The sequence below is a fragment of the Rhinoderma darwinii genome, chromosome 5 (assembly GCF_050947455.1).
Source record: "Rhinoderma darwinii isolate aRhiDar2 chromosome 5, aRhiDar2.hap1, whole genome shotgun sequence".
NCBI classification, from domain to species: Eukaryota; Metazoa; Chordata; class Amphibia; order Anura; family Rhinodermatidae; genus Rhinoderma; species Rhinoderma darwinii.
In genome coordinates, this window is record NC_134691.1 from 201,856,595 (window position 1) to 201,873,875 (window position 17,281).

The 17,281-nt window shown below is 45.6% G+C and overlaps 1 protein-coding gene and 1 long non-coding RNA gene across 2 annotated transcripts in view; both read left to right on the top strand.

Annotated features, from left to right (window-relative positions):
- Nucleotides 1-14,027: 14,027 nt before the first annotated feature.
- On the top strand, nucleotides 14,028-14,724 carry LOC142652828 (uncharacterized). The gene is made up of 2 exons (XR_012847940.1): nucleotides 14,028-14,423; nucleotides 14,685-14,724. It is a non-coding gene; the product is annotated as an uncharacterized LOC142652828 (long non-coding RNA).
- Nucleotides 14,725-17,054: 2,330 nt separating this feature from the next.
- The window catches only part of LOC142652539 (uncharacterized), a 63,725-nt gene continuing 63,498 nt past the window's right edge, over nucleotides 17,055-17,281 (top strand). Inside the window, exon 1 of the mRNA XM_075828188.1 lies at nucleotides 17,055-17,122. Coding sequence (XP_075684303.1) covers nucleotides 17,069-17,122 — 54 coding nt within the window. The 5' untranslated portion in view covers nucleotides 17,055-17,068. The remainder of the gene's footprint in view (nucleotides 17,123-17,281) is intronic.

Below are 17,281 nucleotides of genomic sequence, written 5' to 3' on the forward strand. Positions count from 1 at the left end.
ATATAGTGACATATAAAATGATTTTACACCTGCGGAATGTCCCCAGTCTCTGTAATTATCCGCCCCCAGCGTCCTTCAGTTGATGGATAAAAGACCCCTCCCTCTGTGATCTTGCAATGTTAGCCAAAAGTCTACCAGTAGTTTCACCCTCTTCATAGTACTGCTGTTTCAAGAATAATCTCTTGTTCCAAGCTATAGTCCCATAGCAATTTTTGGGCTTCTTTCCCATTTGCTAGCGTGTCAGGGGTGTCATCCCTAATGTGCAACTCCTCTGTGGATGTCACTCCTGCGTCAATTCAACCTCCAGCTGTCTGGTCTTAGTCTTAACAATTGTGTATCTCGAATATATACACTCCTCAGATACGCCTTCAGGGCATCCCACAGTACTGCCGCAGGGACTGTACCAGTATTAAAGTCAAAGTACTCCTTTATAAGTGGGGAAATATTGTCTATACCTATTAACCTAACCCAAAACTGACTTAACCGCCACCCACATCTTCTATGTCCTACCTCAGAACCGATTCTAAGCCTCAATAATACAGGCGAATGATCTGAAAGTGACATAGGTAAGTATTCAATTCCTTCTACAAATGAGAGTCCCATATTATTTCAGAAAATCAAATCAATCCTTGATAACGAACAATAGGTAGAAGATACACAGGAGTATTGTCTAGTTGGCCATTTTGCCCGCCATATATCTTGCAGCCCAACCTCCTGTGTATATTTCCCAAGCTGTGTCAATCCTGAGCTTCCCCTCCCCACCCCTGCCGGAAACCTATCCAACCCCACATTAATAACATTATTAAAATCACCCATTTTTATAGTGAGAACATTAGGCTAGCTGGTCATCTTTTCCAGTTCTTTTTTCAGGAAAATACATTACAACCACTATACAATCCCAATGAAACATTTTGTAGTGTATGCCCACATATCTACCTTCACAGTCACTAAACGAGGCATAACAGTGGAACGGAACATTTTTGTGAACTAGCAGACTCACCCCTCTCGAGTTTGTTGAGTGAAAGGAGTGAAAACTATGTTTGATTCACACCCTATGTAAGAGCTGAACCGTATCTTTAATTAGATGAGTCTCCTGTAAACCCACCACTCCATGGGAGTGCTGTTTCAGATATTCAAATATTGCATGCCTCTTAGTAGCCTCGCCCATACCCCTACCGTTCCATGACAATAAATTTACCCCTCTTGGAAGACTATACGATCAATAAGGGCCTCTAATCTCTCATTCCCCAAACCCTGCGAGTATATATTTCCAGACATCCGAGCAAGAACATAGAGCTGTGGTCGGTGCCCCCCTCCCCAGAAACCAACAACCTTACCCAACAGATTTGTAAACCTTCCCTCCGAGGAGTGCCAGGACCGATGGCATGAGTCCCACAATCGGTACCAAACGTCAATAGTAGTAGCACCAGCCTACTACAGGTCAGCACCCACCCGACCATCTCACACAACTCTTATGTTGTTCACCTCTCCCTCCCGCCACCCTTTTGTTACAACATTAGTATACAGGGTGGGCCATTTATGTGGATACACCTAAATAAAATGGGAATGGTTGGTGATATTAACTTCCTGTTTGTGGCACATTAGTATATGGGAGGGGGGAAACTTTTCAAGCTGGGTGTTGACCATATCGGCCATTTTGAAGTCGGCCATTTTGTATCCAACTTTAGTTTTTTCAATGGGAAGAGGGTCATGTGACACATCAAACTTATCGAGAATTTCACAAGAAAAACAATGGTGTGCTTGGTTTTAACGTTACTTTATTCTTTCATGAGTTATTTACAAGTTTCTGACCACTTATAAAATGTGTTCAAAGTGCTGCCCATTGTGTTGGATTGTCAATGCAACCCTCTTCTCCCACTCTTCACACACTGATAGCAACACCGCAGAAGAAATGCTAGCACAGGCTTCCAGTATCCGTAGTTTCAGTTGCTGCACATCTCGTATCTTCACAGCATAGACAATTGCCTTCAGATGACCCCAAAGATAAAAGTCTAAGGGGGTCAGATCGGGAGGCATTTCTTCCTTTATTTGTTGAGAAAATTAAAAATGTTAAGCTAAACCTACGTCTTATTGAAGAATTGTTTTTATATTTATTTTCACTGCCCAATTCTGATAAAAACTATGAAACACCTGTGCACACTACAACCCTAGATTAATTCCTCAAGCGGTGTCGTTTTCCAAATGGAGTCACTTTTGGGTAGTTTACACTGTTTTTGACCCACAGGGGTTTTGCAAAAGCGACATGGTCCCGAGAAACCAATCCAGCAAAATCTGCGCTCCAAAAGCCAAATGGCGCGCCCTCCTTTCTAAGCTCTGCCATGTGCCCATACAGCAGTTTATGACCACATATGAGGTATTTCCGTACTCTAGAGAAGTTGTTTTACAAATGTTGGGGGGGCTTTTTCTTCCTTATTTGTTGTGGAAATTGTTTGTTTTTTTTAGCTTAAAAAAATGTACCACCCCAAAATCCAATAGGTGCTCCTTTGCTTCTAAAGCCTGTGCTTCAGTTCATTAGCACACTGTCATCTCCGTGGCTGCGGGCTGTCAGCTCCAATTTCCCCCTGACAGCCGCAGTCACGAGTCGGCAAGCGCTGGCCCCAACCTCCTCCTCAGGAGACGCCAGCGCTCGCTTCCACTCGCCTCAGCCGGATCCCGTAGGGTGCGCGCGCACGCTTGTGCCCGCTCTTAAAGGGGCAGCATGCGCACCGGACTTTGATGTACATCAGGCCGTGAGTACCCTAGACTATAAGTGGGGTCCAGCCCCCTGCTTTGATGCCTGAGCGTTGTTGTTGTTTCCTAAGTTTGTTTATGTGATGGCCTCCTAGTGTGTTCCTGTTCCCTGCATTCCGGACTATCCTGGTCGAGTACTGTGCTGAGCCAAAGTTGCGCCGTGCTGTGTACCACGCCTGTCCTGCTTCACCAAGCCTGACGTCTACCTGCTGCCTAGTCCCAGCCGAGCCTGCCTTGCTACTGTCCGAGCTGCCACAGGTACCCTATACGAACTATAAACATTGACCTTCGCCCTGTTGGCCAGCTGCCATACCGTCAAGGCGCTATGGCCCAGTGGGTCCACAGACCCTTCGTGACAGTACGCTCAGGCCATGGACCCCACTGGTCAATTCAAGAACATGACGACGTCTCAAGAGATGCGGGCAGATATGCTAGACCTCCGATCTCGACAGGACCAACTCCACCAGGCGTTGAACATTCTTGCACGTCGGCAGGAGGCACCAGCTGCTGTTCCTCCTACTACACCTCCTGGCAGTGTTGATCCTCAGACTACACCTCTTGGTAGTGTTGACCCGCGTGTTTCTTTGCCACTTCCTGACCGCTATGATGGTGACGCAAGTACCTGTCGTGGATTTCTCAATCAGTGCCAGATCCACTTCAGCCTGTATAGTAGGAAATTTTCGTCTGATGGCGCAAGGGTTGCTTTCATCATCTCTCTCCTCACTGGCAAGGCTCTTGCATGGGCGAACCCTATCTGGGAGAGACTAGGACCAGAACCCGTGACATCCAAGCCTTCCTTCTGACTTTTCGTATGGTGTTTGAGGAGCCTGGTCGGGTCTCATCTGCAGCGGCCTCTTTGATTAACCTACGCCAAGGAGACACCTCCGTGAGTGAGTACGCCATCCACTTCCGCACCCTGGCGGGAGAGCTGTTATGGAACAATGAGGCCCTGGTGGCTGCATTCTGGCATGCACTGGCTCCTAAAATTAAGGACGAACTTGCCGCTCGAGATCTGCCGTCTATCCTGGATGACCTCATCCTTCTGTCCGCCCGGATTCACATATGGATCCGAGGACACCTCCAAGAGGTAAGTCGGGAGGGTATTCTTCCTAGTCTGGCTCCTACTTTGCAGCAACCCCTGCTGTCGTCATATGTCGATCCTCCTAAGGAAACTGTGATAATGGACAAGTGTAAGCTATCCACCCAGTAGAGACAATGCAGACGCACTTTTGGACTCTGTCTTTATTGCGGCCTCGGTGGCCATCAAGTGCGCCTGTGTCCCCAAAGATCCCAAAGCCTAGGGTTGCTTGGAGTGACAACCTTGGGTAAGAGAGGACTTCCATCTAAATTGTCCATACCTGTGACCATAGTGTCCGGTGAGAGAATGCATCAGGTCTCTACGTATCTGGACTCTGGATCCGCTGCTAATTTCATCCGTAGAGACCTGGTGGACCTTCTTCAATTACCCACCACCCCTCTGGAGAGCCCGTTGACAGTTGCTTCAGTAAATGGACTAACTCTGCCAGACCCAGTTATAGCTGTGACCAAGCCACTGTGGCTCCAAGTAGGGGCTCTTCACTCCAAACTTCTGTTATTCTATGTCCTATCCAAAGCTGTTAACCCTGTGTTGCTTGGGCTGCCTTGGCTCTGACTGCATGCCCCAGTCCTGGACTGGAATTCTGGGGAGGTTCTCCAGTGGGACCCTGAGTGTCAAAGCCGTTGCCTGGTGCAGATTCGTTCGGTTCAGCCTTCTCTGTCTCGGTCATTGGCAGGATTGCCTAGTCATTATGCTGCATTTTCGGACGTCTTCAGCAAGAGGGAGGCGGAGACATTGCCTCTACATCGCGCGTATGACTGCCCTATCGAACTGATTCCTGGTGCATCCCTTCCCCGTGGTAGGGTATATCCTCTCTCCTTGCCAGAGACTCTGTCCATGTCCGCCTATGTGAAAGAGAACTTGGAGAGGGGCTTCATACGAAAGTCTTCCTCCCCGGCAGGAGCCGATTTCTTTATCGTCAAAAAGAAGGATGGTTCTCTTCGTCCTTATATTGACTACCAAGGTCTCAACCAGATCACGGTGAAGAATAAATATCCATTGCCACTGATCTCTGAACTGTTTGATCGTATACGTGGTGCCAAGATTTTTTCTAAACTAGACCTGCTTGGGGCTTACAGTCCAGATTCGCCAGGGTGACGAATGGAAGACTGCATTTAACACCCATGATGGACACTATGAGTATCTAGTAATGTACTTCGGCCTGTGTAATGCTCCCGCGGTCTTCCAGGAATTTGTTAATTACATTTTTCCGTGACCTCCTCTATGTTTGTGTTGTGGTCTATCTTGATGATATCTTGATTTTTTCTCCAGATCCTATGGCGCATCAGAGACATGTTCGTCAAGTTCTGCTAAGGTTAAGGGAGAATCGTCTGTACGCCAAGTTGGAGAAGTGCATGTTTTACAGAGATGCTCTACCCTTCCTGGGCTACATCGTCTCGAATCGAGGCCTCGAGATGGATCCTGAGAAGGTAAACTCTGTCCTGGAATGGCCACGCCCTCAAGGCTTGAGGGCCATACAGCGCTTTTTGGGATTCGCAAATTTTTACAGTTTATTCTAAACTTCTCCTCACTGACTTCTCCTATCTCTAACCTCACTAAGAAGGGCATGAACGCCAAGGTGTGGACTCCCGAGGCAGAGTCCGCATTCAATAGCCTGAAGAGTGCCTTCACGTCAGCCTCTATCCTCCAGCATCCGGATGTCTCTCTGCAGTTCTCATTGGAGGTGGACGCATCCTCTGTTGGTGCTGATGCACTCCTGTTCCAGAGAGTTCCCAAGGGCAAGTCAATGGTATGTGGATATTTTTCTAAGCTCTTTTCTTCCAAGGAACGCAACTACTCGATTGGCGATCGGGAGTTACTGGCCATCAAATTGGCTCTGGAAGAGTGGAGACATCTACTAGAGGGCGCAGCTCATCCGATCCTAATTTTTACAGACCACAAGAATCTGACCTACCTCCAGACGGCCCAATGGCTGAACCCTCGTCAGGCCAGGTGGTCACTGTTCTTTACCAGGTTCCAGTTTGAGCTCCATTATCGCCTTGCCGACAAGAATGTGAGGGCTGATGCCTTATCCAGGTCTTTCGAGACGGAAGACACCATGGAGATTCCACAGAGCATTATTGATCCGTCTTGCATTGTCTCTGTCAATCCCCTGCAAGTTGGGGACATTCCTCCATGGAGGACTTTTGTGCGCCTGGCTGATCGTGGAAGAATCCTCTGCTGGGGACACTCCTCTAGACTGGAAGGTCACGCGGGGGTCCGTAAGACCGGGGATCTGATTGCTCGTCATTTCTGGTGGCCCACGCTGCCCAAGGACATTATGGACTTTGTTTCTTCCTGTTCTGTATGTGCAGCCAACAAGGTCACTCACTCCAGACCTGCTGGTCCGCTCCAGCCATTGCCTGTGCCCAATGCTCCCTGGCAGCATATAGCTATGGACTTTATCACGGACCTGCCGCTCTCTGCTGGATGCACTGCTGTCTGGGTGGTGGTGGACCGATTTTCGAAGATGGCCCACTTCGTTCCTCTGACCGGTCTTCCTTCTGCTCCTCAGTTGACCAAGTTATTCATCCAACACATCTTCCGCCTGCACGGCTTGCCGCGGCATATTGTATCTGATCGGGGGATTCAGATTACTTCGAAATTCTGGAGAGCCCTCTGCGGACTCCTCGGTGTGAAGTTGGACTTTTCCTCAGCCTACCATCCTCAGTCTAATGGTCAGGTCGAGAGGATCAACCAGATTTTGGAGAACTACCTACGCCGCTTCATCTCCAAGCACCATGATGACTGGGTGCAGCTGCTTCCGTGGGCTGAGTTCTCATATAATAATCACACCAGCGAGTCTACTAGGCAAAACCTGTTCTACGGCCAGCACCCACGAATTCCTCTCCCGGTGCCTGATACTTCCAAGGTACCAGCGGCTGACTCCACGTTTAGAGACTTCTTGCAGATCTGGCAGCAGACTTGATCCTCCATCCTAATGGCAGTGGACCGCATGAAACGGAAGGCTGACACAAGGAGAAGAGAGCCTCCTCGGTTTCTTCCTGGCACTAAGGTCTGGCTGTCATCCTGGAATATCCGACTGAGGCGTACCATTCGAGATCCTGCAGCAGGTCAACCCTGTCGCCTACAAGCTTCGGCTGCCTCCCACCCTCAGGATTCCCAACTCCTTTCATGTCTCCCTCCTGAAACCAGTGATCCTGAACCGTTCTTCCATGACTCCCAGCCCTGCGGTTGCCTCCAGTGGCCCTTCGGACATCTTTAAGGGTCAAGGAGATCTTGGACACCAAGAGAGTGAGAGGAAAGACTTTTTATTTGGTGGATTGGAGGGGGTTTGGCCCTGAAGAGAGGTCCTGGGAGCCAGAGGAGAATCTCAATGCTCCTACTCTTCCGAAGAAGTTTCTCTCTCGCTCTGGTCCCAAGAAGAGGGGGGATACTCTAATGTCTGTGACTGCGGGCCATCAGCTCCAACCTCACCCTGACAGCCACAGCCACGAGTCGGCAAGCGCTGGCCACAGCCTCCACCTCAGGAGATGCCACCGCTCGCGTCCACTCACCTCAGCCGGATCCCGTAGGGTGCGAGCGCACGCTTGTGCCCGCTCTTAAAGGGGCAGCGCACGCCGGATATTCTGATGAACCTTGACCCGTGAGTGCCCTGGACTATAAGAGGGGTCCAGCCCCCTGCTTCTATGCCTAAGCGTTGTTGTGTTCCCTATAGTTTGTCTATGTGATGGCCTCCTAGTGTGTTTCCAGTTTCCTGTACCTGTTCCAGTTCCTGTTCCTAGCATTCCATACCATCCTGGTCGAGCACTGTCCTGTGCCAAAGTCGTGTCATGCTGTATCCACGTCTGACCTGCTTCACCTCGCCTGACGTCTACCTGCTGCCTTGTCCTAGCCGAGCCTGCCCTGCTGCTGTCTGAGCTGCCACAGGTACCTATACGAACTATAGACATTCACCTGCACTCTGTTGGCCAGCTGCCTTACCGTCAAGACGGTACGGCCCAGTGGGTCCACAGACCCTTCGTGACAGTTATCACAATTGCAATTATTTCTCTTTATCGCAAATTTTTTTATGTATGTGAATATAACTCCCTAAAAACTCCACCATGAGAAAGAACAGCTCATAAGGTTTCTATTGTACTTTTGTCTCCAGCTGCAAACCTAACGTCTGCATCTAATGAAGAATTATAACATTACATTTGAAATGTAATGTATGTCAATTTGAAATATTCTCATTGTGTGCTATTGGCTGAATCAGAGTTATTGTTACATTGCCACTGATTGGTTACCTTAAGCCTACACCCCTTTTGAATGATATTATTGTAATTGAGTTGACTTAGAGGAGTATTTTGAGGATACAAGCAATGTCTGTGTGTTTATTCCTCTCCAATATATATTGATATCTAATCTATGATTAGGATGCTGGATACATTTCCTGGAGTGAGTTTCTGTTGGAACACTCGCCTAAATTTCAGTAATATATTTTGAGCCATGACTTCTAAGACAATAGCCAATAGATCGGCAGATGAAGGGGGAGGGGTTCTTATGCAGGTTAAATGTGACTACATTTATGAAGCAGTCAGATTACTGTCAGACCTGAACTTCTATGAGAAACTCACAAGTAACCCCACCGATGGATATGCCCTAGAGTAGGGGTCTCAAACACGCAGCCCGTAGGCTGCATGTGGCCCCTGAGACTGTCATCTGCGGCCCGCGGGGCACCGCAGCTCCCTCGGAAGAGGAGAGAGCAATCTGATGGAGGAGAGTGCCAACACTCCTTCATGCCGTCACATAGCCCACTGTAGATAGTGCACCCCCCCAGCGAGTTTGACAGTGCAACACCCTCCCTCCCTGTAGATACCTCTATTGGGGCTCGCTCTAGGAGTGGAATCCCCAGCCAGAGCATTGCCGACACCAGTGATGTCAGGGGCTTCCCCAAAGAAGGAGTCCCAGCACAGAGACTATACAAGCACTCTGCTCCGAGACTCCTGCTCTGGGGAAGCCCCTTCTGTCAGAAGCAGAGCTGGAGTCCCAGTCAGAGTGCTAGAAGCGGCTCTGCTCCAGCTGCAGCAGTTAAGTGTGTGGCTAAGTTACGCTTAGATGCCTTATACAGAACAGACGATTTAGAGAAAGCAATCACGTCAAACGAGAAAACCAAATCTATACCAGTGATTCGCATTATCATTCTTTCAACATGTTTCCAGAAGGGGGTTATAACGGGACATGACCACCATATGTGTGTATATGAACTCAGGTGTTCTATACCATCTAGATAAGAGCTTATAGTGGTTTTCCTGAAGGCGGATACAATTCGAGAAACCATGCGAATTCCTAAGCACGAGAATAGTGTCCGAGTCAGAGAAAGGGATAACTGTCTCCTTTCCCATGATAAAATAAAGTTTGGCATAGGAGACGAAGATCTATTTACCAGTACATTTTACAAATATTAAATTTTTCTAGTAGTGGGAGTCCAAGCTAATAATATCTTTTCCATATCATTTACGTCTCTAAGTGGGGAGTAAAGGTTTAAAAATTTCAAGCACAATTGTCTGAAGTGAGCGTAATGCAAGAATGTAAGACGCAATCCTGGCAAATGAGTGTGAAAATGATGTTCGGACAAGTTGTAATTTTTAATAGCACCATTTTGGGGTGCATAGAATTTATTGATTAACTTTTTTTTTGGAGGGGAATAGAAAAAAAACTGCAATTTCGCAACTCTTTTTTGCGTCCTAAATTTTCGCCGTTTACTATGTAGTATAAATAACATAATAACTTTATTCAGCGGGTTGTTGCAATTGCAACGATACCAAATTTATATAGATTTTGTATGTTTTACTACTTTTACACAGTGAAAACACTTTTTTTTCAAAAGTATTTGTTTTTGTGTCTCCATATTTGAAGAGCCATAACTTTTTTATTTTTTCACCGATGCGGTTGTATGAGGGCTTTTTTTTTGCAGGACGACTTGTAGTTTTTATCGGTACCATTGTGGAGTAAATGCGACTTCTTGATCACTTTTTATCACATTTTTTTTTAAGGTAGGATTCAAAGAAAAAAGCAATTTTTGCATTGTTTTTTATTTTATTTTTTACGACATTCACCGTGCGGGTTAAATTATGTAATAACTTTATAGTTTCGGTCATTACGGATGCGGCGATACCAAATATGTGTAACTTTTTAACTTTATTTTGTTTTTTTAATAATTAAGCAGTTTGTAAGGGGAAAAAGGTTGTTCATTTTTTGTAACTTTTTTTTAAAACTTTTTTACTAGCCCCACTAGGGGACTTCACTATGCGATCCTACGATCGCATTTATAATACACTGCACTGTACACTGTGTATTATGCTTGTCCGTGTAAAACGGACAGGAATCTGCTAGGCCATGCCTCTACCATGACCTAGCAGGCATACACTACAGGCAGACCTGGGGGCCTTTATTAGGCCCCCGGCTGCCATAGAAGACACAGACACTCTGCGAACTTCGCCGGGTGTCAGTGGGATGAGAGGGAGCTCCGTCCCTATCTCCAAAACCACTCAGATGCAGCGCTCGCAGGGTTAAACAGGTGAGATCGATACTGATACTGATATCGATCTCACCCGTTCGAGCAGGGATGCCCCAAGCCCTCAGCTACCTCTGGTAGCGGAGAGCAGGGAGATTTAACGGCTCCCTGCTCTTATTTACTTATTCTGGTGCAGCGCCGTAAAAAGACTATTGCATCAGAATAAAGCCACGAATAAAGGTCACGAATGGGTTAAGATCAAAATAGGCCTGGTCGTTAAGGGGTTAATATGTGCTAAAATACGTTTTTTAAAAATCCCCCGCTGGTCTTTGGTTACGCTGCACCAGTGATTACTTTTTGTCTCAGCATTTGACTGCAGCCGCCAATCATTGGCACAATGGTAATGTCAGTGGGCCTGTCATGGTCATATGTCAAAACAACACATCATTGCTAGAATGGCATAAAAAAAAGACTAGCAGATGACTTAGGGAACAGTCAGCCGAAGATAGGTTGAACTTTATTTTTAGGCTCTGTTGACACTGCCGTAGAGAATTGCGCTTGGTGCCTCCATCGGCAGTTGTGCCACATTTGACAGCAACAACAGCACAGCATACATCGCTATTCTTAGCATCAAACGGACGCAACAAGGCATCCCGGTATGGGGTTCACCTGGCGCAGTTAGCACCCGTTGTATGATGGATCCGTCACTGTGACTTGATTTCTGTTACGGATGAAAGTCACAATTCTAAGATATGAATATAGCCTTTCCTCCATTTGAGGGATATTTATTAATGCAATTACGCCATATTTATCAAGATGACACATACACACATTCGGCCACACAAGTGAAATTTTCATCTGTGTAAAAAAATAAGTGATTTTATTAAATGTTTCTCCACACTTTTATTCAATAGTGTTGTAGGAAGATTCTTTAGTAGCTGTACCATATTTCTCTGCAGTTTTACGTTGGGTAACATAGAGTGCAGTAAGCGAGTGAGTGTGCCCTATAGCGTGTGTGAATATAATTGTATATATATATATATATATATATATATATATACACTGCCGTTCAAAAGTTTGGGGTCACCCAGACAATTTTGTGTTTTCCATGAAAACTCACACTTATATTTATCAAATGAGTTGCAAAATGACTAGAAAATATAGTCAAGACATTGACAAGGTTAGAAATAATGATTTTTATTTGAAATAATAATTTTCTCCTTCAAACTTTGCTTTCGTCAAAGAATGCTCCATTTGCAGCAATTACAGCATTGCAGATCTTTGGCATTCTAGCTGTTAATTTGCTGAGGTAATCGGGAGAAATTTCACCCCATGCTTCCAGAAGCCCCTCCCACAAGTTGGATTGGCTTGATAGGCACTTCTTGCGTACCATACGGTCAAGCTGCTCCCACAACAGCTCTATGGGGTTGAGATCTGGTGACTGCGCTGGCCACTCCATTACAGATAGAATACCAGCTGCCTGCTTCTTCCCTAAATAGTTCTTGCATAATTTGGAGGGGTGCTTTGGGTCCTTGTCCTGTTGTAGGATGAAATTGGCTCCAATCAAGCGCTGTCCACAGGGTATGGCATGGCGTTGCAAAATGGAGTGATAGCCTTCCTTATTCAAAATCCCTTTTACCTTGTACAAATCTCCCACTTCACCAGCACCAAAGCAACCCCAGACCATCACATTACCTCCACCATGCTTGACAGATGGCGTCAAGCACTCTTCCAGCAGCTTTTCAGTTGTTCTGCGTCTCACAAATGTTCTTCTGTGTGATCCAAACACCTCAAACTTCGATTCGTCTGTCCATAAGCCTTTTTTTCAATCTTCCCCTGTCCAATGTCTGTGTGCTTTTGCCCATATTAATCTTTTCCTTTTATTAGCCAGTCTCAGATATGGCTTTTTCTTTGCCACTCTGCCCTGAAGGCCAGCATCCCGGAGTCGCCTCTTCACTGTAGATGTTGACACTGGCGTTTTGCGGGTACTATTTAACGAAGCTGCCAGTTGAGGACCTGTGAGGCGTCTATTTCTCATACTAGAGACTCTAATGTACTTGTCTTGTTGCTCAGTTGTGCAGCGGGGCCTCCCACTTCTCTTTCTACTCTGGTTAGAGCCTGTTTGTGCTGTCCTCTGGAGGGAGTAGTACACACCGTTGTAGGAAATCTTCAGTTTCTTGGCAATTTCTCGAATGGAATAGCCTTCATTTCTAAGAACAAGAATAGACTGTCGAGTTTCACATGAAAGCTCTCTTTTTCTAGCCATTTTGAAAGTTTAATTGAACCCACAAATGTAATGCTCCAGATTCTCAACTAACTCAAAGGAAGGTCAGTTTTATAGCTCCTCTAAACAGCAAAACTGTTTACAGCGGTGCTAACATAATTGCACAAGGGTTTTCAAGTGTTTTCTAATCATCCATTAGCCTTCTAACACAGTTAGCAAACACAATGTACCATTAGAACACTGGAGTGATGGTTGCTGGAAATGGGCCTCTATACACCTATGTAGATATTGCATTAAAAACCAGACGTTTGCAGCTAGAATAGTCATTTAGCACATTAAGAATGTATAGAGTGTATTTCTGATTAATTTAATGTTATCTTCATTGAAAAAAACTGTGCTTTTCTTGCAAAAATAAGGAAATTTCGAAGTGACCCTAAACTTTTGAACGATAGTGTGTATATATATATATATATATATATATATATATATATAATAGTTGCCAACATTTAAAAAAAAATTCCAGACATTTAGGCCTCATACACACTTCCATCACCGTTTTCACGGCTGTTTTTCACGGATTTGTGTGTCCGTGATTGGATCATTGTGTACACTTCCGTGTTTCCGTTTCCGAGCACCGCGCATGGTACTCACTGTCCAGCGGTAGTCACTGTCCAGAGTGCTGAAAGAGTTGCGATCAGTGCTGGATAGAGAGAAGGGGCTGCACTGATCGGCAGTAACTCTTTCAGCACCCTGGACAGTGACTACCGCTGGACCGTGAGTACCATGTGCGGTGCTCACAATATAGATTTTTAATGTTTCCTTTAAAAGTCCCAACTCAGAAAAAAATAGTCTGGACTCCTGGGAAAACGTTTCATCCCATGTGACTGCTGCAGCCAAGCACAGGCTGCAGCGGTCACATGGACTGCCGCGTCACCCAGGGAGGTCGGACTAGATGTCAAAAGAGGGACGCGTCACTAAGACAACGGCCGGGATACGTATGAACTTATGTTTCTTTCTATCACTATCACTCTCTATCCAGCACTGATCAGCAGCCTCTTCTCTCTATCAGTGCTGGATAGAGAGAAGGGGCTGCCGATTAGTGCAGTGCAATAGCTCTCTCTACGTGTACTTCTGCCCACCCCCGGCCATTGCTAGGCAACGGCTCCGTGGACGCAGATACAATTGAATATGGCACTTGCCGGGACGCGTCAGTTGCCCGACAGTAATTTGGCAGGACTGTCTCTGTAAATTCAGGACAGTGCCTGCAAATACGGGACTGCTGAAAACTATGACTAAAAAAAATTTAAAATAAAAAATAAAAATATATATATATATATATATATATAGAAAATCTCGAAGTTGGGGATTCTTAAAAAGCACCCAACACTCGATGCACACACAAAGCGGAACGTGAGCACAAGGGTCTCCTGGTGCACTGTTTAATAGTGCCCCCACGTCCACTGTTTAATAACGTCCCCAACGTGTGCTTCCTGAAGCCCAGAACCAATAGGAGTGCTGCACAGAAATATCGTCATCATACAGTATTGGCCACAAGAGATCGCGTTCTCATGTACAGCGTTTGTCTCCGGTACAATCTTCTTGTTGGCGCCCATGCAGCTCGGAATTACTGATTAGTGATCGCCGGAAAAATGGTTATTTTATGCTCCTACCCTGAGACATAAGTGTATATACTTTGACGTGCTCTGTAGTTGCCTTGCAATGTAGAAGATGGTGCCACAATGTGATTTTCAGCTGCAGGACGAGCGATAATAACACGGACAAGAGCGGTTTCATGGAGTTTATCTTGGTTCGTTTCTGTGCCTCGGTTTTCTCCAGATGAGTGGGATAGGCGGCTAGCTACATAGAACTCCTGGACTGCGTTGCTTGACTTGGTGAGTGACCCATAGAATACAGTGGTTGCTGAAGTGGTCACCTGCTGCATCTGAGTGATCTGTATAGTACACAATGTGATCTAGTTGTGGACACGTGAGGACCATTGTAGTTTGTGTAAGAAGAATGGATGTTCTGCACTTTCATTGTCCAGTGCATTATCCTTCTCAAGTTGTCTAGCTAATTTATTATTACTTCCTGTTATTTACATACTACCAACACATGCCATCAAAGACTTTCCCCTCATTGTATTATTTATTTAGGTACCGTAGGCACAATGGGCCTCATGTACAGTATCAAAGGTAACACCTGCTATGAATAAAAATATGTTCAAATCTGTAAACGCTTCTCAATGGACTGAAATGAAGCTTCATATATTTCTCCTTCGTGCCGGGTGATCGATTTAGTATGACTACCAGTAATTCCATACTTTCCAACATTTTGAATTATTTTTCCAGGGATACTTAGGGTGTGGTTTATCTGGTGGGTGTGGCTAAGGGGCGTGGCTTTCTTCCCAGAATTCTGTATACCAATAAGCGAACAAAAATGTATGCACTAGTTTGGCTGATTATCTGGTTGTATACAGGCAGGTGATGTCTCTTATCACGAGGGCTTGGTGATATGTGCTGTCCGCTACTGGTAGCGTAAAGACCAGCGTAGATAGTGCCCTGCTTAGATAGTGCCACAGTGCCAGACACAGCCCCCTTTGTAGGTGGTGCCACACACTCCCCTCTTGTAGATAGTGCCCGGGTACCACCCAAACAAATAAAAAAAAAAAAAAAAAAAGCTTATACACACTGAGCCCTGTTCCCGCAAAGAACGGAGATCCACAGACTCCTGCCAGGGAATGCGGTCCAGGAGGAGCCCCTGAAGTCACTGTCCATACGTGGACTGGGACGTAAGGGGCTCCCTCTATGAGCCTCCCACTCCTGGTGGAGTGCATGGCTGATACAATTGAATATGGCAGTTGCCGGGACAGTAATTTGTCCGGGTTGTCTCAGTAAATTCAGGACCGTCCTGGCAAATTCGGGACGGTTGGCAACTATGTAAGGCTGGATTCACACGAGCACATTACGTCCGTAATGGACGGAACGTATTTCGGCCGCAAGTCCCGGACCGACCACACTGCAGGGAGCCGGGCTCCTAGCATCATACTTATGTACGATGCTAGGAGTCCCTGCCTCTCCGTGGAACTACTGTCCCGTACTGAAAACATGATTACAGTACTGGACAGTTGTCCTGCAGCGAGGCAGGGACTCCTAGCGTCGTACATAACTATGATGCTAGGAGCCTGTTGTACAGCCCGTAAGCGTATGCGCGGTCTCTGCTGTTCTCGCGGTCTTTTTGTCTATTTTTTTTTTCTGAGTCCACAGGATGTTTATTTATACTGCAGAATCCTGGCACTTTTGTTGCTGTCTTTCCGCATTGAGTTCAATGGGAAGTTAAAAGTCGCAACAGGTAGGAAATGTTGCGATTTTTGCGACAGTAAAGCTTCAATTCTGCCGCAAAAAAACCCACACAAATCTGGCGGGGAAAAACAACCTTTTTCTTGTTTAAATTCAATAGGAAAGTCTACGCTCACCGGTGTTCCCATAGCGTTGGCTTCTTGTTTCCCCTGGCCGTTTTCCGTTAAGTCAATCACAGGCTGTAGCGGTCATTTGGGCTGCAGCGACATAAAAGGTCGTTTTGCATGGAGACTAGAGAGACGCGTCGCTATGGCAACGCCAGTGAAGGTGAGTGCTGGCTTTTTTTTATTTTTTTTTCTGTTTTACGCCGTGGCGATTCTGGCCAAAAATCGGCACCACAATTTGGTGTGGTCTTTTGGCCGGAATTCCCTGCGGGCTCTAGGTCCGATACACTGTGTTTTTTACACAGCATATCCAACCTGTGTGAACATACCCTAAATCCGCAGATGAAACATCTGAGACGTTTGTGCAAACACATGGATTTCCCATTGAAATCAATGGGAGGAGATTTAGGTGCGTGAAATAAAACCCGTTTTAGCATCGCATAAGTTTCCCTTTATCTAAAGTCAAGTTTTGCGTAATGTTCATACACCTTTTCAATAGAAAAAATAATGCAATATTAGTCTACATGCAGGCGGTACATCTTTTGCTGTGGACAATACGCACCTAAAACGCAGGAAATTCGCAGATCAAAACGCACCGAATAGTGCAGTTTTTACCTTTTTATTGCATTTTTTAGGGCGTTTTCATGCTGCGGATTTTGATGAGATTTTCCTCCGCACTAGGCATATACAATTCGCAAGCGGAAACGAAAGATAAATTGCCATTCTGCAGATTTTTTTAAAATCCGCACCGCAGGTCAATTTACGGGCAGAAAAATACCACAGCGATTTCCTGGAATCTCATTGACTATGCCTGGAATGTATTACACTGCGGTTTTGCTGCACGAAAATACGCGTGGTAAAAACCGCACGTATTACGCATGGTGTGCATTGACCCTTAGGAGTACTTCTGGGCATGGGAATAGCCGTGGTATAGGAATCACATGCTGCAGCTTACATTTCTATTTCTGAGCAATTTATTAAGCACAACTGCTTTTCAAAATGGTAAATATGAGAAATATATTAACCTTTTTTATTTCTTTTTTTTTTTCTCTCTTTAGGATAAAAAATAAAATAAGGATGGAGGACTCGTCATCAAGTAACATTGAACCTGAACCCCAATTTTTTTGCCATGTAAGAATTAATAGGGGTTGATAAATATGTAATAAAGTTTTTCATTTGTGCTCTGAGACACATTATTATTATTTTTTTTTTTTTTTTATACCAGACCCGAACAAATCTTTGTAAGGTCTGGTGGCGGCTCCAAAACTTTGCATTAAGCATTGACTCGCC